The sequence below is a fragment of the Rhineura floridana genome, chromosome 2 (assembly GCF_030035675.1).
Source record: "Rhineura floridana isolate rRhiFlo1 chromosome 2, rRhiFlo1.hap2, whole genome shotgun sequence".
Lineage (NCBI taxonomy): Eukaryota > Metazoa > Chordata > Lepidosauria > Squamata > Rhineuridae > Rhineura > Rhineura floridana.
The window spans coordinates 68,272,591-68,296,830 of record NC_084481.1 but is presented as its reverse complement, the minus strand read 5'-3'; the positions used below and the strand labels follow the sequence as shown (position 1 = coordinate 68,296,830).

General features: G+C 42.2%; 1 protein-coding gene across 1 annotated transcript in view; it reads right to left on the bottom strand.

Moving 5' to 3' along the window:
* Positions 1 to 24,240, bottom strand: part of LRP1B (LDL receptor related protein 1B) — a 524,827-nt gene that overhangs the window by 162,174 nt on the left and 338,413 nt on the right. The window contains 3 exon segments of the mRNA XM_061608878.1: positions 11,514 to 11,713; positions 14,549 to 14,730; positions 17,237 to 17,359. Of these exon segments, the coding sequence (XP_061464862.1) occupies positions 11,514 to 11,713; positions 14,549 to 14,730; positions 17,237 to 17,359 (505 nt within the window).

The following is a 24,240-nucleotide window of genomic DNA, read 5'->3' as shown; positions in this document are numbered from 1 at the left end:
CAAAGAATAGTAGAGTTGAAAGGGGTCTATAAGACCATTGGGCCCAACTGCAGAGCTCCCCAAAGAAAGATGGAACAGTCCCAATGCCAATATAGCAAATCTGGCATTTCTTATTAGGCATAGCATGTATTCGCATCCATTTCTATAAGTACCATATTGCCAAAATAAATTTAAAAAACATCCCAGAAGAATATGAAGATTAAATAAGGAACAGATTTGAGGCTTTAAACTTAGTTGACAGAGAACCAGAAGAACTATGGATTGAAGTCAGAGACATTATCAGGGAAGAATGCAAAAAAGCCCAGAAAGACCTCAATGGATGAATGAAGAAACTCTTAAAATGGTTAAAGATAGAAAGAAAGCAAAAGCAAAAGGAGATAGAAACACGGACAGAACCCTAAATGCAACAATACAGTGACTGGTACATAGAGACAAAGAGAACTACTGTAATAGAAATAGAAGAGGACAACAAAAAGGGTAGAACAAAAGATTAAGAGAAATTCAAGGGAAATTTAAACCAAATTTAAACACACTAACTGACCAAGATAAAATAAAAGGAAGATGGAAGCAATACACTAAAGAACTCTATAAAAGAGATGCCAGATTCATTCACGGTGGAACCATATGATGAAGAACCAGAAATTTTAGATTATGAGGTGAAAGCTGCTCTTAAAATACTTGGAAGAAACAAATCACCAGTATCAGATTGTATACCAATAGAATTGCTACAAGCTATTGACTGAATCTGTCCAAAGTTTGACAAAAATTTGACAACAAATATGGAAAAGAAAAAATGGCCCAAAGACTGGAAGCATTCCATATACATCCCAATTCCAAAGAATGGGGATCCCAGGGAAAGCAGTAATTATCGAACTATTGCCTTAATATCCCATGGAAGTAAAGTAATGCTCAAGATTCTACAACAAAGGCTCTTACCATATAGGCCAAGCTGGATTTAGAAAGGGAAGAAGTACCAGATATCATATCGCAAACATATGTTGGATAATGGAACGGAGCAAGGAATTTCAGAAGGAAATCTCCCTGTGCTTTATAGATTACAGCAAAGCCTTTGACTGTGTAGATCATGAAAAACTATGAATGCTTTAAAAGATATGGGGGTGCCACAGCATCTGATTGTCCTGATGTGCAACCTATACTCTGGACAAGAGGCTACTGTAAGGACAGAATGTGGAGAAAAAGATTGGTTCCCCATCAGAAAAGGTATGAGACGGGGGTTATTTTATCACCGTATTTGTTTAATCTATACACACAACATATACAAAAAGCAGAATTGGACCAAGATGAAGGAGGTGTGAAAACTGGAGGGAGAAATAGCAATAATTTAAGATATGCAGATGATACCATACTACTAGCAAAAACTAGTAAAGATTTGAAATGAATGCTGATGAAAGTGAAAGAGGAAAGCACAAAAGCAGGACTATAGCTGAACGTGAAGAAGGCTAAAGTAATGACAACAGAAGATTTATATAACTTCAAAGTTGATATTGAGGACATTGAAGTCGTCAGAGATTATCAATACCTTTGCACAGTCATTAACCAAAATGCAGACAATAGTCAAGAAACCAGAAGAAGGCTAGGACTGGGGAGGGCAGCTATGAGAGAACTAGAAAAGGTCCTCAAATGCAAAGATGTATCAGTGAACACTAAAGTCAGGATCATTCAGACCATGGTATTCCCGATCTCTATGTATGGATGTGAAAGTTGGACAGTGAAAAAAGCATATAAGAGCAAAATCAACTCATTTGAAATGTGGTGTTGGAGGAGAGCTTTGCACATACCATGGATTGCCAAAAAGACAAATACTTGGGTGTTAGAACAAATTAAACCAGAACTATAATTAGAAGCTAAAATGATGAAACTGAGGTTATCATACTTTGGACACATAATGAGAAGACATGATTCACTAGAAAAAACAATAATGCTGGGAAAAACAGAAGGGAGTAGAAAAAGAGGAAGGCCAAAGAAGAGATGGATTGATACCATAAAACTGCCTTTCCCAACCAGTGTGCCTCCAGATGTTGTTGGACCACAATTCCCATCTTTCCTGACTATTGGCAATGCTGGCTGAGGCTGATGGGAGTTGTGGTCCAACAAGTGTAATGTAAATATTTTGAAGCATCCATCTCTCAATATGTTAATTAAAACTTAAATTTTATAACAGCATAATTCTTGTTTAAGGTAACTGTTACATGGCAGATTTCAGGAACTTATTTGCTCACTTATAACATGAATGTTCTAAGTAACTGACACTGATTTGTGCAATGGAAATCACAGACTCTAATATTATAGAAAATAATGTTATTAATATTGCTCAACTAAGTTTTTCTTTATAAATTGTTTTATTATTGTTGGGAAGATGAGTGCACTCTAAGCATAATGCTTCATATATTACTGAAAGTTCTTTTGAAAGCAATTTATGAACTATTTTATACGGAAAAGCCAAATTTTAATGTGCTTATTATACAGCCATGACAGTGGCTGTATACTATAGCCAGGGTGGATTTTCACATTCCGCAATGTTAAATTGAAAATACCCCCAAGCCATTCTGATGCTTCCCATAAGCTCATTTCAAAACAAAACCTTACAAATCTTATAGTCCTGAACTCAGAAATGCTTGCTTAACAACACTCTCAGTTTTCATGGCGATACAGTTCAAAGTCTAAAAAGAGAGAAAAAAACCCCAGAGCTCCTTTGGACTTTTTTCTCTCAGAGTTCTCATAATCTGTTGAAATTGATTAAAAATCAGCCATGTTCACAGAGTAATCCTAATACTGACCTTACCCCATACTCTGACATTCATCTTCTGCAGTTTAAAAGTTAAAAAAATATCTGGCTGATTTTTAATTAATTTAAGAAATTTTGGCTGGCAGCCTATGATACCGCGGGGCATGCTCAGTAAGAACCAACTGTCAGTGTTCTAAAAGCCTCGCAGCTGCTTGGCTTGCCTAATCAGGGGGCCACACCCACACCAGACTTTGATTTCACTTGAGACAGTCATGGCTTCCCTCAGAGAATCCTGGGAAGTGTAGTTTGTGAAGGATGCTAAGAGGAGACTCCTGTTCTACTGACAGAGCTCCAGTGGCCAGACTGGTGTCAGCCACTCTGATTGAAGGTCTGTGAGGGGAACAGGGCATCTCCTAGCAACTCTCAGCACCCTTCACTAACCACACTTCCTAGGATTCTTTGAGAGAAGCCATGACTGTCCAAAGTGAAATAAAGGCCTGGTGTGGATGTGGCAGGGACAGCTTTGGTTTAAATTTGGGTGGCAGGCTACATGTGCCTGCTGTAGAATAAAAAGGTGGGGGAAATGCTGAAAAACAATGATACTGTTCACAATATTTTACTTTTGGAAAGGGGCTTCCCTTCTGCCCAGTGCCCACCCACCCAATTTCTTCCTCCTTCCCTCCCTGTCCCTCCCCCAGGTTTGTGTTAAACTATGACCTAGGAGACCAGGGTTCGAATTCCCACACAGCCATGAAGCTCACTGGGTGACCTTGGGCCAGTCTCAGCCTCAGAGGAAGGCAATGGAAAACCACCTCTGAATACTGTTTACTATGAAAACCCTATTCATAGGGTCAACATAAGTCAGGATCGACTTGAAGGCAGTCCATTTCCATTTTCAAACATGTTTGCACAGAAATAAATCCCATTGAACTCAAAAAGTATGCAAACAATCAAACCCACCCACCCTTCTCCTCCCTCCTATTCCCTCCCTCTTCCCTCCCCCTTCCTTTGCCCCTGTCAGGCCCAGGATGAGACTCAGGAACCAGACCAGAGGTTGTAAGTAATTCGTGTTTTATTAGGGTAATGTCCAAACAAAGACTGCGTCTTCTCATGAAGCAATACAGGGATACAGGTCCTGCGGCATTGGAAGAAAGTTGACAGAGCAAGGGGCTGCTTCCCACCTGTTCTTTAAGAAGGGGCCAAACGGGCGCGCAACCTTTCGCTCCTCCTTAACTGCCCCTCAGGTACTGCCCGCCTTCCCCCCCTTCTCTCCTGCCTTTTCAGCTGTCTGCGTGTGCGCGGTGCGGGGGGAAGCATCACCCCCTCCTCTTCTGAGGTTTCCGATTCCACTATGGGGGATAGGGAAGGAGCTGATGGTAAACTGTCTCTCCGCTTTTCTGCTGTGGTCAGCCCTCCCTCTTGCTCTGAGCTGCGGAGAAGGGGGGGCGTGGGAATGTCCAGGGAGGATTCTGAAACTCCAGAGCTCTCAGGCTCCCCGTTGCTAGGCGACCCTATCACTGGCATTTCCTCTGTTTCGTCTTCACTCCAAAGGAGGGAAGTTCCTCCCCCTTCCCTCTGCCATCCATCTGAATCTTCTTCTCCCAACTCCCCGGGACCCCAGCTCTGCCTCTCGACACCATCCCCCCTCCCAAGCTGTGCCCCCCTCCCCCTGTCTGGCTTGGGGTGGTGGGGAAAACGTTGATGGAAAAGTTTTACCAAATCTGGAGCATGCACATCAGCTGCATCTTCCCATGATCTGTCAGCCACTCCATAGCCTTTCCAGTGAATCAAGTACTGCAGCTTGTGGCGTCTGATCCTGGAATCTCAGATTTCCTCAACTTCAAACTCAAGCTGCTCATTTATCAGGAGTGGAGCTCCGGGAGGCTCCTCCGGCCGCAACTCACTGGCAGGGGCAGCTTTCGTTAAGAGGGATCGATGAAACACAGGATATATTTTAAACGTGTCAGGTAGCTTCAGTCGGTACGCCACGGGATTAATTTGAGTTTCTATTTCGAAAGGACCCACCCTCTTGTCTTGTAATTTTCTACATTTGCCCGGCATCTGGAGGAAGCGGGTGGACAGCCATACCCGGTCTCCCGGTTGAAGGGGGGGGGGGCTCCTTCCTGTGCAGGTCAGCAACTCGCTTGTACTCCGTTTTGGCTTCGTTTAACTGCTGTTTCAGTGTCTGTTGCGCCGCTTGCAATTCTTTAAGGAAGTTCTCAGCTGCCGGTACCAGCATTCCTTCTGAGCTGCTTGGAAAGACTTTAGGATGGAATCCATAATTAGCGAAGAATGGGGTTTGTTGAGTGCTGGAGTGCAGAGAATTGTTGTAGGCGAACTCTGCAAAATGCAAATATGATACCCAGTCAGTCTGTTGATAGGACACATAACTTCGTAAATATCTTTCCAAAACGGCGTTCAAGCGTTCCGTCTGCCCATCTGTCTGGGGGTGATGGGCGGAGGAGAGTTTTAATTCCGTCTGCAACTGTTTCCACATTGCTCTCCAAAATTTGGCTGTGAACTGAGTTCCTCGGTCTGAGACTACGCTGTTTGGCAATCCATGCAGCCGGTAGACTTCTTTGATGAATAACTTGGCCATTTCTTTAGCCTCTAAGGCCCCTGCACAAGGAAGAAAATGCGCCATTTTGGTAAGTAGATCTACCACTACTAAGATGGCTGTCATTCCTTGGGACTTGGGTAGATCAGTTATAAAATCCATGGAGAGGTCCTTCCAGGGTTCGTGTGGGACAGGTAACGGTTGTAACAGTCCTGCTGGTTTTCCTGTTTGTGTTTTTGTCCGCAGACAGACAGAGCAGGACTTTACATAGCTTTCAATATCCTGACGCATTTTAGGCCACCAGAAGTCCTTGGCCACGTTCTGAATGGTCTTGTAAATCCCAAAGTGTCCCGCTGTGATGGAATCATGGCACTGGCGTAGGATTCTGAGCCTTAATTCCCCTTCTGGCACATATCTGGCGGTTTTGAACCATAATAGCCCATTTCTCCAGTGAAAGGTTACTTCTGAGTCTTGACCTTGTCCCGTCTCCTGCCGATATTTTAGCATGTCTGCATCTTCTTGTTGTGCCTTTTTGAGTTCCTCTTCCCATGAAGGCTGGCATGATCCCAACATTAATTTCTCTGGCGGGATCACGTACTGAGGCTGGTCCTCGGATTCACTTTCTTTGTATTGTGGCTGTCTGGATAAGGCATCCGCTCTCTGGTTTTTGGCTTGGGCATGGTAAGTAATCTTGAAGTTTAACCTAGTGAAGAACTGGGACCATCTTATCTGTCTCTGGTTCAGCTTTCTGGCTGTTTGGAGGCTTTCAAGATTCTTGTGGTCGGAGCGCACTTCAATCTGATGAGAGGCCCCCTCTAGGTATTGTCTCCAGTTTTCAAAAGAATCCTTGATGGCCAGCAGTTCCTTCTCCCATACGTGTAGTTCTTCTCTGCAGGCTTTAACTTCCGAGAGAAGTACGCGCAGGGGTGCAGCTCTTTCCCTTCTTGGTCTAATTGCAGAAGGACCCCCCCGATGGCAAAATCAGAAGCATCTGTTTCCACGATGAAAGGGCGGGTCGGGTCAGCAAAGCGCAGAATGGGCTCGGAAGCGAACCTTCTCTTCAGCTCCTCAAAGGCCTTGGTGGCATTCTCTGTCCATTGAAACTTCTTCTTTCCCCTTAAGCAGACAGTCAGAGGAGCTGTTAATTTGGAAAACCCTGGAATGAACTTTCTGTAATAGTTGGCAAACCCTAGGAACTGTTGTACATCCTTTTTGGTATTAGGCAGGCCCCAGTCCAATATACAACTTACTTTCCCTGGGTCCATCTCCACTCCTTCCGCTGAGATTCGGTACCCAAGGAAGTCCAAAGACTGGAGGTCAAATCCACATTTCTCTAACTTGGCATACAAGTGATTCTCTCTCAGTCTCTTCAGCACTGTTTTCACATGCTGATCATGGTCTTCCTGGTTCTTTGAGAACACCAGGATATCATCTAAGTAACAGATTACATACGTGTCCAACAGGTCTCTAAACACGTCAAACTCCTGGACTTCCACAAAGTCCGAACGGCATGACCAGGTACTCAAACTGCCCATAAGCGGTCAAGAATCCCATTTTCCATTCATCTCCCTCCTTCATTCTGATCAGATTGTACGCTCCCCTCAAATCCAGCTTCGTGAAGATTTTTGCGGAGCGCAGTCGATCCAGCAACTCTGAGATCAGGAGCAGCGGGTAGCTGTTAGGGATGGTGATCTGGTTCAATGTGCGATAGTCGTTACAAGGTCTGAGTTCCCCCCTTCTTCTTCACAAACAATAGTGGCGCTCCAGCAGGGGACTGTGAGGGGCGTATGAATCCTCGCCTCAGGTTTTTATCCAGGAATTCCTTCAGGGCCTCCCTCTCAATCTCTGTGAGAGAGTAGATTCTCCCCGATGGGATGCTGGCTCCTGGCACGAGATCAATCGCACAGTCGTAAGGGCGGTGGGGGGGTAAAGTCTCTGCCTCTTTTTCATCAAATACATCTTTGAACTCTTCATACTTCGGCGGCAGGGTCACTTGCTCGATCTCTTGCATTGCCCCCGCTAAGGTGTTCTTGATTCCGTCAGGTTGACAGTTCTCCTGGCAATACTGTGAGGTGAACCACACCACCGCCTCCTTCCAACTTATTTTGGGTTCATGCTTTGCTAGCCAGGGCATTCCCAGAATCACCTCAAAGTTCGAGAGATCTGACACGTATAGCGAAATGAACTCTTCATGCCCAGGGATTTGAAGTTTCACTTCCTCCGTGGCTTGTGTCACCCCTCCTGACTTCAGGGGTCTCCCATCGATGGTCTCCACGGCTAGGGGAGCGTCCAGTTTCCACCGGGAAATTCCATGACGCTTGACTAGTTTTGCATCAATAAAATTTGTGGAGGCTCCACTGCCAATTAAGGCCGTGGAATTAAACACCACCCCTTTGGAAGTTGTAATCCGAATAGGCAAGACCAACACCCCTTTTGAGGGAGGTTGGATCGTTGGGGGGCCTTTATACAACGCTGTCCCCAGTCCACCGGCCTGCACGTGGACTGGGTGTTCTAGTTTCCCGACGGCTCGGCTTTCCCCCCTTTCAGTCCACAGTCTCTGGCCACATGGCCCGGCTTTGAACAATAAAAGCATAAACGTTCCCGGCGTTGTCTTTCCTTTTCCTCTTCCGACAGTCTTGGCCTAGCCCCTCCCTGTCCCTCAGTTGCATTACCTGCCATCCCTGCAGTGGGAAGGGTCTTGCTGCGGGATGCCGAGGCTGAGTATCTCAGGACCTCCTGCTTCCTTTCCAGGCGCCTTCCTTCCATCCGGTGATCTATCTGTAGGCATAGCCGGATGAGCCCTGGTAGGTCAGCGGGGGGGGGAGGTCCTGGCCAGCTCATCCAGGATTTCAGCATTTAATCCACTCCGGTACATAAACATCAGGGCGGCGTCATTGTAACCAGTTTCCTGGGACAGAATTTTAAAAGCGTTAGTGTACTCAGAAACAGTCCCTTTACCTTGCTTCAGAGCGCCTAGCTGCCGCGCTACTGTTTCAGCTCTTTGCGGGTCTTGGAACATCTCGATCATCTCCTGTATAAATCCTCTGTACCTTCTTAAGACAGTATCCCTTCTCACGAGATATGGAGTCACCCATTTTGCAGCTTCTCCCTCCAGGAGGCTAATCACGAAGGCTACTTTAGCCCCATCGTCTGGAAATTCTGTGTGCCTGACGTCCAGATATAACTCACATTGAGCCACGAAAGTTGCCAACTGATCACTTTGTCCCGCGTATTTTGGGGGCAGTCCAATGGGGACCTTTACTGCGGCAGCTGGAGGGGCTGTTCGCATCTGGTCTATCGTGGCCTTCAAGGTTTGATTATCCGTCTTCAGCGCCTTGACTGCTGCTAGCAGGGCTTGAACATCCGTCTGCAAATCAGCTACCTTAGTCCTCAAGAGTTTCACTTCTTCCGTCGCAGAAGTGGGGTTCGTCCCCCCCGCTGCTCCCTTTGGCATCTTGTCCCAGTCAAGTGAAGAGAGCGTTGAGGGCGATTTAGGTGGCTCTGTCAAGCTGTCAGGCCCAGGATGAGACTCAGGAACCAGACCAGAGGTTGTAAGTAATTCGTGCTTTATTAGGGTAATGTCCAAACAAAGACTGCGTCTTCTCATGAAGCAATACAGGGATACAGGTCCTGCGGCATTGGAAGAAAGATGACAGAGCAAGGGGTTGCTTCCCGCCTGTTCTTTAAGAAGGGGCCAAACGGGCACGCAACCTTTCGCTCCTCCTTAACTGCCCCTCAGGTACTGCCCGCCTTCCCCCCTTCTCTCCTGCCTTTTCAGCTGTCTACGTGTGCGCGGTGAGGGGGGAAGCATCACCCCCTCCTCTTCTGAGGTTTCCGATTCCGCTATGGGGGATAGGGGAGGAGCTGATGGTAAACTGTCTCTCCGCTTTTCTGCTGTGGTCAGCCCTCCCTCTTGCTCTGAGCTGCGGAGAAGGGTGTGTGTGGGAATGTCCAGGGAGGATTCTGAAACTCCAGAGCTCTCAGGCTCCCCATTGCTAGGCGACCCTATCACTGGCATTTCCTCTGTTTCGTCTTCACTCCAAAGGGGGGAAGTTCCTCCCCCTTCCCTCTGCCATCCATCTGAATCCTCTTCTCCCAACTTCCCGGGACTCCCGGGACCCCAGCTCTGCCTCTCGACAGCCCCTCTCTCTCCATCCCCTTCCAATATCCTCCTTCCTCTTCCCCCTCCTCCCCCTCCCCATGGTAAGTTTTACTTATCTTAAACATGATTGCATGGAAGTAAATACCACTGAACTCTATAAGCATGCAAATGATCAAACCTGCCCTCCCCTCCACCTTCCTTTGCCCCCCTCCAATACAGTCCTTCCACTTCCCCCTCCCCTTCCTCCTCCCCATGGTCAGTTTTTTCCTATCCTAAGCATGATTGCATAGGAGTAAATTGAACTCAATAAGCATGCAAATGATCAGACCTGCTTTTCCCCTCCTTCCCCTCTCCTCTCCCTTCCCCTCTCCTCCCCTCTTCCTTCTTCCTCCTCCCTTGCCCACTCCAGCCCTCCTCCCTCCTCCCGGTCAGTTTTACCTATCCTAAGCATGATTGCACGGGAGTAAATTGCACTGAATTCAATAAACATGCAAATGATCAAACCTGTCCTTCTCCTCTGCTTCCATCCCAGTCCTCCCCTCTACATTTCCTCCCCTCCCTCCTCCTCCCCTTCCCATCCCCTGTGGTCAGTTTTCCCTTTCCTAAGCATGACTGCAGGGGAGTATATCTGGACTCAATAAGTATACAGACAATCAATCCATTCTCAGCAAACTTGCACAGGATCCCATTTCTTACCTCCCGGATTAAAAAGCAGGGAAATTCACTAATAGGCAAAAAACCTTGCAGTTTAAGAATGTAGCTATAGCCCACAGATATTTCTATCAAACTTTAAAAAGCAGGGAAATTGGGCAGCTATAGTGAATGCACCAGGGGAGCAGGAGACCTGAACTCCTCTCTGAGATATTGTACTGCCCTACAAATTGGTCAAAATGCAAACATAATTTGGGTTGGTCTTTCACAGTCCAATGCACTTACTGTGTAGCTTGGAAGAATTTGGTAATATGTGCATCTAAGCATATGGTGAGTGGTGGCAACACTTGCAATCAGCCCAAATAACAGAAACAAGACATGTGCTGTGCTGATCTTGTTTTAGCAGAGAGGAAGTAACAATATTAAGACAGTTGATATAATTCAGATGGTCACTTTAAATATGTCTGATTTACTTTGCAATTTTAGTGATGTTTCCTATAGGAAATCATTTTCTTTTGTTTCTATTTCTATGAGTATGTATGTGAAGTACAGCAACTCTGCAAAATTTACACTAAAAAAACTGCAACGTAATTGTGGAATAATGGCACTGACTTCGGCAGAATAGTCTCCAGCAGACCTCAGGAGTGTCTCAATTTGTACAAGATAAAACAGTGGGAGGCAAAATATATTTATTGTGCATACATCCCAATAACTACTGTAGGTAGGGTTCTTCTGTACAGCAGTAATTTTGTGATCATTGCACCTGATTAAGGGAGTGAAGATAATCAGATCTACGCCAACTGAGGCAGGAGTACTGTGGGACCCTCCAGATATTGTTGGATTACAACTCCCCTTATCCTTCATCACAGACCATGCTGGATTGGGCTGATGGGAGTTGTAATCCAACATCTGGAGGGCACCTATGTGGGCTACGTCTAGTACTAAAGGAATCCCCAGTAAATGAATGATATAATGACTCTGGAATTGTTTTTATCTAATCCACTGGATTTTTATGATAGACATAGAAAGGAATAGAAGAATTAGTCAGTGAACCCCCTTTGTTATTAACTTATCTTGAAAAAGTTATTAATTGTTTTTTCTATTTGCTTCAGCCACATATTCATGAATCACGTCTGTCTTGTGGTTTTAAATGAATTGATCGCACTTTTATTAAGAAATAGATGTTTTGTTTGTGTTGTGAGTATGTACTGGCGACTTTTCCCTCCTTGTATCTCTGTATTATTATTATTTTATCTAGGATATAGCTTAATTGATTAGTGAAACTTCTTCAAGGCTCATGTTTTCCATCTTCTTTGATATACAGTGTTCTAATTTTTTGGTATACATTACTGGTAAAAATGTAGTTCCTAGAAACACATTCTCTTCCATAACCGGCACAAATAAGTATAACTAAAGAATAAAATGTCTCAACATTATTGTTTCAGAGTGCAACTAACCTTTATTTCTATGAGAGCCATCCATGTTAGCAAATTCAATATGGCTTTCATCAGCCCAGTAGAGTCTTCTGTTGACATAATCTATTGTAAGAGCCATTGGTCTAGATATATGTGTTTCTATCACAATTGTCTGATTAGAGCCGTCCATACCGACTCGGCCAATGTGGGGATACTCACAGCAGTCAATCCAGTACAAATATCTAGGAAACAAAATTGATGACTATTTTGTTTATTGATATAAATGTACTCTAATAAAAATATGTGCACAATCATGGAATGGATTATTATTTTACTGCAATCCTAAACATTCTAGCTAGGGAGTACTCAGGGAGACTTTGAGTAAGCATACTTAGCATCATCTTAGCTATTCATTACCGGCAAGCTAATTTGCTGGTTGCTCACTGATTACATTCCCTGTCAAAAGAGTGAAAAATGTACTAACTGTGGGCCGAACTAGACTCTATGATGACAGGCATGTATCTTTTCATGTGCTCACCCCATTCACATATAAAGCAGATGGTGGCAATCTTACAGTAACAGTAAAAGGAATGCACAGGAAAGAGGTGCTGAATCTCCCATCACCTCATCCACCTTCTCAGTCCATTACTCCAAACACTTTTTTGTGATTCTGGCTCACTAACAATATTGGTACAGGGAATAGATAAAAGTGGTTGGAGCAAAAACGAGTAACGTGAAAGATGGTGCAGGTGGGGAGAGGGTTCAGTGCGCTTCACCTACATGTTTCTTTTACTGTTAATCTAAGATCCACACTCCTACTTTATATGAATGGGATGGACATATGAAAGATGATCCTGGGAAGTCTAGTTTGGCACTATATTGGAAAATGTTATATATATAGTAAGCATCCCTTTATGGAAAAAATAATAAGAAATTTAAAACAGTCTTAACAAATATATATATTTAATCTAAATGCTTTTTTAAGTATAATATTGTTTTATTTGTTTATGTTAAAAATTTATAAACTGCTTTTCAACCAGAAATGGATTTCAGGGTGGTATAAAAAGAAATGTAAAAGTACAAAATATTGTAACACAAACCAACTACAAACACAATTAAATTAGAAGGAATAACACTATTAAATAGGCTAAAATATAATAATCTAAGGTGTGGACAAATAATAAAGTTTTAACTTTGTGCCGAAAAGAATACAGTGTTAGTGTCAGATGTATCATCTCAGCACTCTCTTTGTATATACACAATGTGTTTTTTGTAGAGATTTCTTGTAAGAAAAGTGCAGGGGTGCCACATTGAACCTTTTAAAGCCACTTTGAGAATTGGCCCATTCTCTAAGAGATTGTGATCAAATTTGCCAACACACACTCCCTCATGTGTGCTCTCACAACACATAGACCATATATGCATGCACTCATTCAGATAGGCAGGCACACATACACAGAGACAATCACACACACACACAAATACACCGAGGCAGCTCCCTGCTCTTTTGTCAGTCAGCAGAGGAGTGGGAAGGTTTTCTCCCCACTGCAGCAATTGGCTGGAAGGAGGCAAATATGTTGAGGAGAAAAACCCTTCACTTACCTTGCAAAGGCATCTCTTCTCCCTTGGCTGTGGTATCATTGCAAGAAGGTCTTAGAGTTCAAGAAGCAGGAGGGAGCACTCCTTCCTGTTTCCTGAGGCCTAAGACAGGAGTGGGTAAACCTTAACATGTGGGCCATCTCTAAGGCACCGAGACTCCTGTGGCAATTCTGTGGCTTAAAAAAATGTAACCCCCCTTTTCTCCCAGTCAATTATATTCATTGGGCTTCCCCAAGTACCCTTGGGTATTTAAGTCAATTCAGGCTTCTAAAAACAACAACAACCCAAAACATAAACTTTGGTTCTGTCCCATTGGTTCTTCCAGGTGCAGTGTTAATAGAGCTACTCAGTAGCAGCCTATTCCTTTTACTTCTGTTCACTGTTGGCTGCATTGGTTTTCCCACTGTGATGCCTTCATGATAACGATCATCCCTGAATGCTGATGAAGGTATCAAGCAAGAGAGATAATGCAACCACTACTCAACAGAAATGAAGTGGACAGAAATAATGAAATCAGCGTTATCTATTGAACAATGTATTTGGGAGAATTTGGGGTAGGAGAACAAGGACTTTGAAGGAGTACCCAAAGCTGCACACCTGCTCTTCAGGGGGAGTGCAACCAATAGAGAATTTGTAATATACCAGTTTTCTGGACCTGGAAACCACCAGACCAAAGTGCCTTTCTAAGGTTCAGCTTTAGTTTATTGACCCTCATTCAGCCTGTTACCAAGTACAGACAGTGGTTCAGTACTTCCACTGCTTCTTCTGACTCAGATGACAAGGAGAAATAAAGCTGAGTGTTATCTGCATACTAATGACACCTCACTCCAATTCCCCAGATGACTTTATCTAGCATTGTCATATAGATGTCAAAAAGTATGTGGGATAGGATGGAACCTTGCAGGACCCACAGCTCAATTGTCATGGGGCTGAGCAGAACCCCTGCCCTGCCCAGTGCTACTTTCTGGAACTGAGTCTGCAGTAAAGTTTTAATTTATTGCAACTTTATCTCCATTAAATCACATAATTAACCCTTATTCTGTTATCCATGTGTGTATAAATGTATGCACAATGGTGATATTTGCACATTCCCCAAGGTCAGTTGGAGATTATGTATATTGTCCAGGGAATGTGCACAATTCTTTTTACATGAATGGATTTAGGTATGCATTCTCCATGAGGCCTAGTAAATGTGTACAATGTCTGGTTGTTATACACATTAACCACTCAACTTACATGACTTCTGGAAAAGAAAAGGAGGAAGAGATACCTAGATTTTCCACTTTTGAATTTTCAAATATTTTATGATAAAACTTTCAATTGTCTTTTGTATCATTTATACAGATTAATAAACTAACCACAAAATTGTTTTTCATTAAGAGTAGCTTTTGGTGAGGAAACAAACATATTGCATAACCAGCTTTCTCCTAACCAGATATGTCCAATTAACATTATTAGTTTGTACCATAGTTCCATACCCAACTTGAGGATCTAAACAGAGATCTCTAGGGAACTTCACCCTTTTGCTCACGAGAACAGTGGGGTATAAGCCATTGAGTTTTGATACTTCAATAATCCTTTTTTCTGTGTCAGACCAATAGAGATTCTTTCCAACCCAGTCAACAGCTAGTGCATTAGGAACAGCTGTGTTATGAACTACCTAGAGAAATTAAAATTGTATAAGTAGTAGAATACACAGAACAACAAAAATCAATTTCTCATCCTTTAAAAATGTTTAAAAGATTTAAGAGCTAGCTGTGAGACAAGAGAAACAAATTATATCACACTGACAAACGTGATTCCATAACTGGCAGTACAATCTTATAAATACTACTCAGAGGTAAGCCCCACTGTTTTCAAAGAGATTTACTGCCAGGTAAGTGTGTATAGGCTTACAACCTAAATTCCCTGATACTTTAAATATTTGAGAGAAAATATATATTTCTTAAGGAGGACTAAAAACAACAACCAGGGGCCTAAACTATAACTCAGCTAGTTTTTATACAGTTATTTTAAGACAGTAATTTAGTTATACACTTTTAACCCTCTTTCTCCAAACAGTTTCTGAGATCCAAGGAACTATTTTAGGCATGTCCATAAGCTTGCCATACCCAGTGGAATGTGTTTTACTTTTTTCTTAGTTGAACAGAAACCCATGCCATGTCATAGTCTACTTTTGAAAGTACCCTCAAGTTGAAATATAGTATGATATATGATTTTTTTGGAAATACCAGCAGCATGTGAAATGGTTCATTGAGCACTGAAGGATAACAGAGGGAAGATGGGAATATTCATCTTTACCTTTGGGCTCCAAGAGGAAAGTGAAGTTTCTGACTGGACACCAAAGCAAGCAAGGCCAGCTATCCAGTTACAACTATGCACTTGCACAGCATGGGCTGTAGCAGCACCACTTCATGTCTAACTTTTGCCAGCACCTAACAGTAAGAGCAGGAATTCCTCTCCCCGTCTATCACTAAGCAGCAGGAGCTGGCAGCTTTCCAGAGTGAACAACCTCATTCATTGCTGCTGTAAACCCAAGATCAGAGGTCCCTTGGGCGTGCAAAACTAGTTGTTCAGTCATTTACATTTCAGCCAATGGGAGCTATTTTTAATAGTGTAAGTTTTGGTAAGTTGAACAGAAGTTCAACATAGGCATAAGACAAGCATAGGTTTCCCTGTTCACTTCTCTACTGGTGACAACTCCAGAGTGGATGCATACATAGATGTGGCATCATATTGGTATCAGTACAGAAATCTTTGATTGTGATGTTCTGCTTGCATATCTGATTCCCACACCAATAAGCATACCCTCTGAGTGGGTGTGGATCTATAATCATACAATAGATGATCATACAGTAAGTAAGTAATTTATTGTTACAGCCCATTGGCCAAGCATAGATAAAAACAGTACAAACATTAAAATCATATTAAAAAAATACATTGGTCAAGAATAACTTGTTAGTTCTTCAAATTCTAGACTGGGTTCAGTATCAGAATATACACTATTCTAAAATTTATTTAGAAGTATTATTATTATCAAATCTGGGTATATTTTGTGAGTTTTTCATAATATTAGATCTAAGAAGTATAGCTGCTGCAGAGAATGTTGCTATTGAGAGTGATATTTTTGGAGAGTGATCTTCCAGAAGGTATTGATCCAAAGCTATCCATGGTTTATGTTCTATATTTGTGATTAAAGGTAAAATGAATTGTTGTCGAATAATGTTATAGAACGAACAGATGATCATACAAATAGTATAATCATACACATAGTTTTGAATAATACTATACATTTAAAGTATTATACCAAACAATCAATTTAACAATCAATTCATCTTCCAAAGAAACTCTGGGAATTGTAGCTCTGTCTCCTAAGAACTCACAGCACACTTAACAAACTACAATTCCCAGATTTCTTTGAGGGAAACCATGACTGTTTAAAATGGTGTGATTCTACGTTAAATGTAGAGTGCTAATGGGGCCGTAGTTCAAAAAGGAATCTTAATATATGATTCCATTAGAATACTTTTTTGCATTGTGATTTAATAAATGTGAATATGCATCAATAACCTATAAGAAAAACAAGTTGCAAACTGAAATCTGTGGTAAACTATATGTGTGCTGCAGGTTGGCATAATTCCAGAAAACAAAAACAAAGAATAGCAGCTGTTTAGCATGCCAGTGCCTCTCAAGAAACAAGACCAGGTAATTCCAAGCACCAAAATAAAGGAAGAAATTCAAATGGGTAAAAGCTGTAAGCATTCTTAAATCACTTTTCTAAGCAATCAAATAAAACAAGCTGCTTTGACTTAATCCAAGCATATTGTGACACACAACACATATTTTTGTGAATAGTAGTAAATTGTTGAAGATTTGCACTAGTGCAAAGCAAATGGTAAGAATATCTGCATTTTTATTTGATGTCAGAATTACCTAATCACACATTTAACTGGATGCGTATTATCTATTTATTATATATTAAATTTAAATTTCACACCTTCCTCCAAAGGAGCAATCTGGACTCAGTTTATCTCTACTTTTTTGTATTTACAGTAATTCTTACAGGCTCAAGTTGTGCAAATGTGCAACCCTAACTATTTGTCATATAACGTTATTAAGTAGGAATCCAAATAATGTTTATAATTCAATGATTACTTTTCAATCACCTTGACATCACTTCCATTTAGATTCATTCTATTTATTTTACTGCCATTTGGTCTGCTGGAATCAACCCAATAGATGAATTCTTCTCTGTAATCAAAGTCTACTGCAATCACATTGTTCAGACCCTAAAAAGGAAAATAATTAACCTCAGGTTTTTCCATAAACCATTTAATACAATGAAGATAGCAATTCCTACAAGTTAAATAATCAAACTTTAATCAAAAGAGCATATGTATATATCTTGCATATTTTCATGTTTGACATATCTTTTATTATAACATAATGCTAAAATGAGACTGCTAGACTGTGGCATTCACAATTATTTGAACTAAGAAATATAAGCATTATAATTTACATTTGTTAGTTGCTTTATACAAAAGACTCGAAGCAACTTAGCAAGAAAAAAACCAACAGATAAAATAATTAAGAGAAAGAAAATTTAAAACAATATACAATGCAAAACACCTAAATTTTTCATCCAATAGCATAATAAGTAGAAGTCGCAGCCATCTGTCAAAAAGAAGAGCACCACCGAAGAGGCCAGCTTAGTTACCGAAGTCCTAAGTCCTAAGTAAACCAAAACATCTTAGCCTGGCACCTAAAAACTGATAATGATAGCACCAGGCACATTTCCCTAGGGAGAGTACTCCACAGATGGAGTATTAGTGCATCACTGAAAAGACCCAATCTGATGTGGCCACGCTCCACACCTCCCTTGGGTAAGGCACTTGGAGAACTGCTCCCTGCGGTTACATTATGGGATACAAATTCACTTTTTTCAATATTATTTGGAGGAGGAATCCATGAGGAGCCTGAGGTTTGTACTGAAAAAGCATTGGACTCTTGATGTACACTCACTGAACATCTGAAATCACTCAAAGGGGTTGTCTTTTGGGCCATTTTCCTCCTCTGACTCCTACTTCACATTGCTCTTTTAAGGGGGAAATGCTCTCCATGGGGAAAAGTGTCAAATTAACATGTGGTGAATTCTTTCCATAATGGGAGGGGACCACTGTGCCTTTTCACTTTCTCCAGAAAGAGAGAATATGTGCAATTCTCAATATCTCACAGTCAATAGATCAACATTTACAGGATTTTGAAACCATTTATCTTGTGCCGCTGTATCATTTTTTTTAAAGAAAAAGACATTCTGAATCTAGAGAGAGTCAGGTGGAGGTATTTTAGTAACAAAACAGAGTTGGCTAATGTAATAATTTTAGTACATCCTAATTCCAATAACATGTGTAAGATTTTAAGTGGTATTTACTCAAAGGGAATTATTATTTAATATTTCTGGCCTTGCAAAGAAATTCCCATTAAAAACTATGCTTTTGGAGTAGTGTTCGAGTGGAAATACAGTGATTACAGGTGCATTTACAAAGTGAGATATCTACTGATGATTAAAAGCGCATTTACAAAATGGGATGCAATTCCCTGTGCAAATATGAATCTTATTATAGTAGGACAACCCATCACATCATCATGATCAGCCTAGTATTTTGCCAGAAATACTGGCTGTGGAACTTCATTTGTAGGAAATCATTACAGTGAGTATGTAAGATATTAGGACCTGAATAGAAATTATATTTAACATATTATGAATATTTATATCAGGTAGAGTGGTCCAATCACATAATTAAGTAAAGTGACAAAGGAAACTTTATTAATTTGTATGGGCCTGTATAGTTATAAGAAATAGAACTGAACTGCAGACTCTTAATGCTCACAGCCAACTTTGTCCACAGCTAATTTTATGTTACAGAGTACAATTTTATGCCTGTTTAACTAAAGATAAAACTAATGTAGTAATCATAAAACAAGATATATACATCAATCTATTTCTGGTCTGTGTCACTTTTTATTTATTTATTAGATTTATATCCCACCCTTCCTCCCAGCAGGAGCCCAGGGCAGCAAACAAAAGCACTAAAAACACTCTAAAACATTATAAAAACAGATTTAAAAATATATTAAAAGAAAACATTTTTAAAACATCTTTTTTTAAAAAAAGCTTTAAAAACATTAAAAAAGCAATTCTAACACAGACGAAGACTGGGAAAAGGTCTCAACTTAAAAGGCTTGTTGAAAGAGGAAGGTCTTCAGTAGGCACCGAAAAGATAACAGACTTTAATAACAGTCTGTCTAATATATAAGAGGAAATCCAAAGGGTAGGTGCCACTACACTAAAGGTCCACTTCCTATGTTGTTGTGGGGTGAAATGTTGGTGATACCCTGCCCCAGTGAGGGCCGGCAGCAGGGTGGCCCCAGGTGGGGCACTGGCCGAGGGCCACAAGCTCTGTGAGGCCTTGCCACATGAGGACAGCACCGCTGAAATCCTGAAGCTGCCAAGCCATGCTGAGGCTGCAGCTGGTGGGGGAAAAGCTGCCTGGCTGCCTGTGAAAGGAGAGTGAGGAAGGGATTGGCTGGTGGGGCTGTGCGCTGTGTTTGTGTTGGTTAGAAGCAGACATCAAGGAGCAGAATGGGGCTGGTGTGGAAAGGGATCTGTGGGAAGCCTCTGTGCCTCCAATAGCAGAACCTCCATCTGACATAACAGGCAGCAGCAACAGCAAGGCAGGGAGCTGGCAGAAGTGCAGCACAGAGTTACAGGAGAGGAGTGAGAAGGAAAACGTGGGATGGAATTGAACCTCCCCTCTATATGCTCCCAAATGAAAGGAGACTAAGCCCCCCCCCCCAGGGGGCAGCAAGAGGAGGAAAAAATCCCACAAAGCACATTGCAAAGAAGAAATTAATCCACTTTATTTATCTGCAAAAGAGAAAACAACACAAGCATTTCTATGACATACAGTATATACCTTTGGAGAGAGAAGAGATGCTGTATTTATGACTCTGGCCCATCACCCCCAATCTAAGTTAAGATCTTGGCTTTCCTTTTAGGAAATGAGGGTGGGGGTTGTCATCCTCCTCGCTCCACTCCTGTGCCTTTAACAGCAGATGACATGCTGAAATTAAGCTGGGGAATCTCTCCCTCCCCTTCTATCTCTACGGCAGGGAGTTGCCTGAATACATGGGTAGGGAAACCTGTGACTTTGCCAGTGTTTTTGGATTTGGACTCCAACTCCCACTGATCAGCATGGCCAGGGGTCAGGGATGATGGAAGCTGGAGTCCAGAAATATCTGCAGGGCCACAGGCTCTCCTTCCCTACCTTAATATATCAAGCTGCTGCTAAAGGCATAGGTGCATTGCCATTAAAAACAGTGGCAACACTAGGAACAGCTATAAAGAGGGTAGCCAACTTTTCTTTTCAACAGCCCCTGCTTCTAAGCCAGTGCATGGGTACAGAGACATTCTGTAAAAAGCATGTGTTGACTTCTGCACATCACAAGAAGATGTCTTAAACCAAAGCAGCCCATTGGTCCATCTAGCTTAGTATTGTCCACATGGATTGTAAATTTTGGAGAAGTGTATCTTTGGCCCCTAATTGATGATACTAGAGAGTGAACCTGGGATCTTCTGCATGCAAAACAGGTACTCTGCCACTAAATTATGCCCCTCCACAAAAAGGCACACAAGAGCAGACAAGGCTGATTTTTTCTGATCAGTGGGCCACTTTTTCTTCTCCATCCATGAAGGATGATGGTATATTTATATCCCACCTTTTCTCCAAGGAGTTCATGGTGGCATACACCCCTCCCCCTTTTATCCTCACAACAATCCTGTGAGGTAGATTAGGATGAAAAATACATTGAATGTCCCAAGGTCACTCAGTGAGCTTCATGGCTGAGTGGAGATTTGAACTGTGGTCTCCCAGGCCCTAATCTACACTCTAATCACTACATCACAATGGCTCATCTAACTGATTGGCAAATGTGAGGCCAGGAGAGTCTACCTGGAGGAAGATTTTCTAACTGTAGTCTTACATTCTCTCTCTCTGTCTCATATCCTGCAGAACATGTAGATCAGCTCACTTGCTTTAGTCATCTAGAACCACCTGTTTAGTCAGGTTACTTCTTCAATGCTTTGATAATTATCTTTTGCATTAGCATTGGTGATATAAAAATACATTTTCTGAATTTTTTGAAGTTATGTAATTTCTGGTTAAACTGGCTGACACTCCGGTGAGCAGCCAATATATTGCTGGCTTTAAAGGGTCGCCCTCCCAAAGTGATTAAAATATTTATTTTGTACCTTAATCCTTGCTCTAAGAATGTAGTTTTTCTTCTTCTGGCGAAAGATCTCTCTTCAAATTTAAAAGCATGCATACTTATCATTATCTGATGAGAAAAGCCCTTTAGCAAGTCACTGTTGCATAATTTCATTGACTAGCAGTCCAGTTTAGAAGAATTTTCTAGTCCAGAGTGTTCCCATTGGAGTTAAAAGGGATTACCCCAATTAAAATGTGACTCCCAATAACAACAGGGTCAGCAAAATAACTCCCCCTCCGGTCCAAAATTATACTCCTGAAATGAAGAAAGCTTTAGCTAACGGGTAGATTTTTGTGTGCAAGAAGTCAAACTATGAACAGCATTCCGTCCTGGTTCTCAGAATAAATTCCCAGATCCAGAATTCTTAATTCTAAGCAAAAACAACAAAGAGGCCTATGGCACATTAAAGGTTAATAAATTTATTATGGCAGAAAGTTTTCATGGACTCAAGCCAACTTGCTTTGTCAGATGTTTGAACTCTTAGTTTGCAGTTATATAAAGGAGAAAATTATAAGGTGGAAGTTGAATGGCAATGAGCTTCAAAAGAATACAATAGGTAATAATGAGCTTAAATGAGTATTCAATAGGCAGTAGCTGATTGGTAATAATGGGTGAGACCAAGAGAGAGGGTGTGATTTGAGGAGGAAGGGAGTGGCCAAGGGTCCCCAGAAACCTGGAGCCAGCTCTGGTCGCACCACTACATTTTGTACCAGCTGCAGCTTCTGGACCAACTTCAAGGGCAGCCTGTGATGTTCCTGTATTAGTGTAAATAGGGTAAGTGCTGTTTGTTTAGAAGATACATGGTAAGTGGAGTGAAAGAGGAGGGGGAGTGAATGGGCAGTAGAATGCTGGATGATTGGCTGAATGTTTAAAATGGCTGACAGTATAAAAGGAAGAATGTCAGGTAAATCTGGGTGGATGTGAAGTGGATTTGAGGTGGATGTGGGTGGACTGGAGTGGGTTGTTTTGGTGGGTTTGAGAGAGTTGTTTGTCAGGAGAGCGTGGAGAAGGAGGGGGGTAGAGTTCGGATTAGTATTAGATAAAACCATATGCTTATGTGCCTTATGAAGTAATCTTGTTATCTTTGTTATCTGTGTTATTTAATAAATACTTAATTTGGTTTACCAAAGGCCTGATCCTTGGCTGGGGTTTCACAGACCAGAAGGGAGGGTGAGGTAAATAACTAAGGCTGAAGGGAAACTATAACAAATGGTGGCAGCGGGGAAGGGAAGAATAACACCACAAGTATTCACAGCAAACCAGAATTATAAGCAGTCTGAGTAAATCAAAGGGATTGGGACAGCTTAAGCACGCAGTCACAGAGGTAACCTAATTGAGGGAGACTCAGGCAGAGTCTCTGGAACTACTGGTTATAGGACGTGACTGGTGGTGCTGCCTAGCAGGGGGATCTGTTGAGATCTGTGCTAGAGCGGGGAGAGAAACCATAAGAAAGGACAGTCCGGACTGGTGGAGTCCCTGGTGGTGCCTAGAGACAGGCAGTAACCATGAGCAGGTAGGAACCTGACAGGGAGAGCCAGGGAAGGGCGTCACACAGCCCCACATAGAGCACATTACAGTAATACAGCCTGGAGGTTACTAGTGCATGGACAATAGTGGTCAGGCTATCCCGGTACAGAAACATCTGCAGCTGTCTCACCAGCTAAAGCTGGTAAAAAAAACTCCAAGCCACTGAGGTCACCTGGGCCACTAGCGACAAAGATGGATCGCAGAGCACCCCCAGACTATGGACCTGCTCTTTCAGAGGGAGTATGACCCATCCAAAGCAGGCAACTGATCAACTATCTGAACTCAGTAACTACGAACCCACAGAGCCTCTGTCGTGCTAGGATTCAGACTCAGTTGGTTGGCCCTCATCCAGCCCATCACAGAGTCCAGGCAGCAGTCAAGGGCTTGCACGGCCTCTCCCAAATCAGATGTTACAGAGAAACAGAGCTGGGTATCATCAGCGTGCTGCTGACACCTCACCCCAAATCTCCTGATGACCACTCCCAAGGGCTTCATATAGATGTTAAACAGCATGGGGGAAAGATGGTACCCTGCAGCACTCCATAGCACAACTGCCAGCACAAATCTCCTGATGACCACTCCCAAGGACTTCATATAGATGTTAAACAGCATGGGCGACAAGACAACCATCAAATGCTATTCTCTGAAAACAACCCTGCCTGTGATACCCATCTCTCCAAGTTGGCCCAGAAGGATACCATGGTCAATGGTATCAAAAGCCGGCGAGAGATCAAGTAAGAATAACAGGGTCACACTCCCCCTGTCCTTCTCCTGATAAAGGTCATCCATCATGTGTTCACTCATACATCTGTTCTGACTTGTTTCCACATTCATCTATTAATTTTCTCCAAAGAACTGCATGGAAATTTGCATTTAAATACCCACCTAAATAAATATTTCTAAATTCATTTCCTTCAAAAATCAACACCTGCCATCTCCAAAGACGGAAAATTATATTTTTGCATTTTTGTTGGTGTTCTTTTTACTTTGCTTCATTCCTGTGTTACTAATGTTCCTACAGAGAATCCTATCTAGAAAATTTTATTTCCCCCATTATTCATCCTAGAAATCTTAGTCAAATTTGTTTTTATTAATTTCAAAGCCTTTTACTGGTCAGTGTCATATGATGATGAAGACAGCTTTTTTGTTTATAATTGGAGGTTATGTTCTAATTGGGGGATGGGGAGGGGAGAGGAGGAGGAGGAGGGAGGGGAGGGGAGACGAGGACGAGGAGGGAGGGAGGGACAGAGGGGAGGAGGGGGATGGGAGCAGGCAAGAGGGGGAGGGGAGGAGAAGGACAGGTTCGATCATTTGC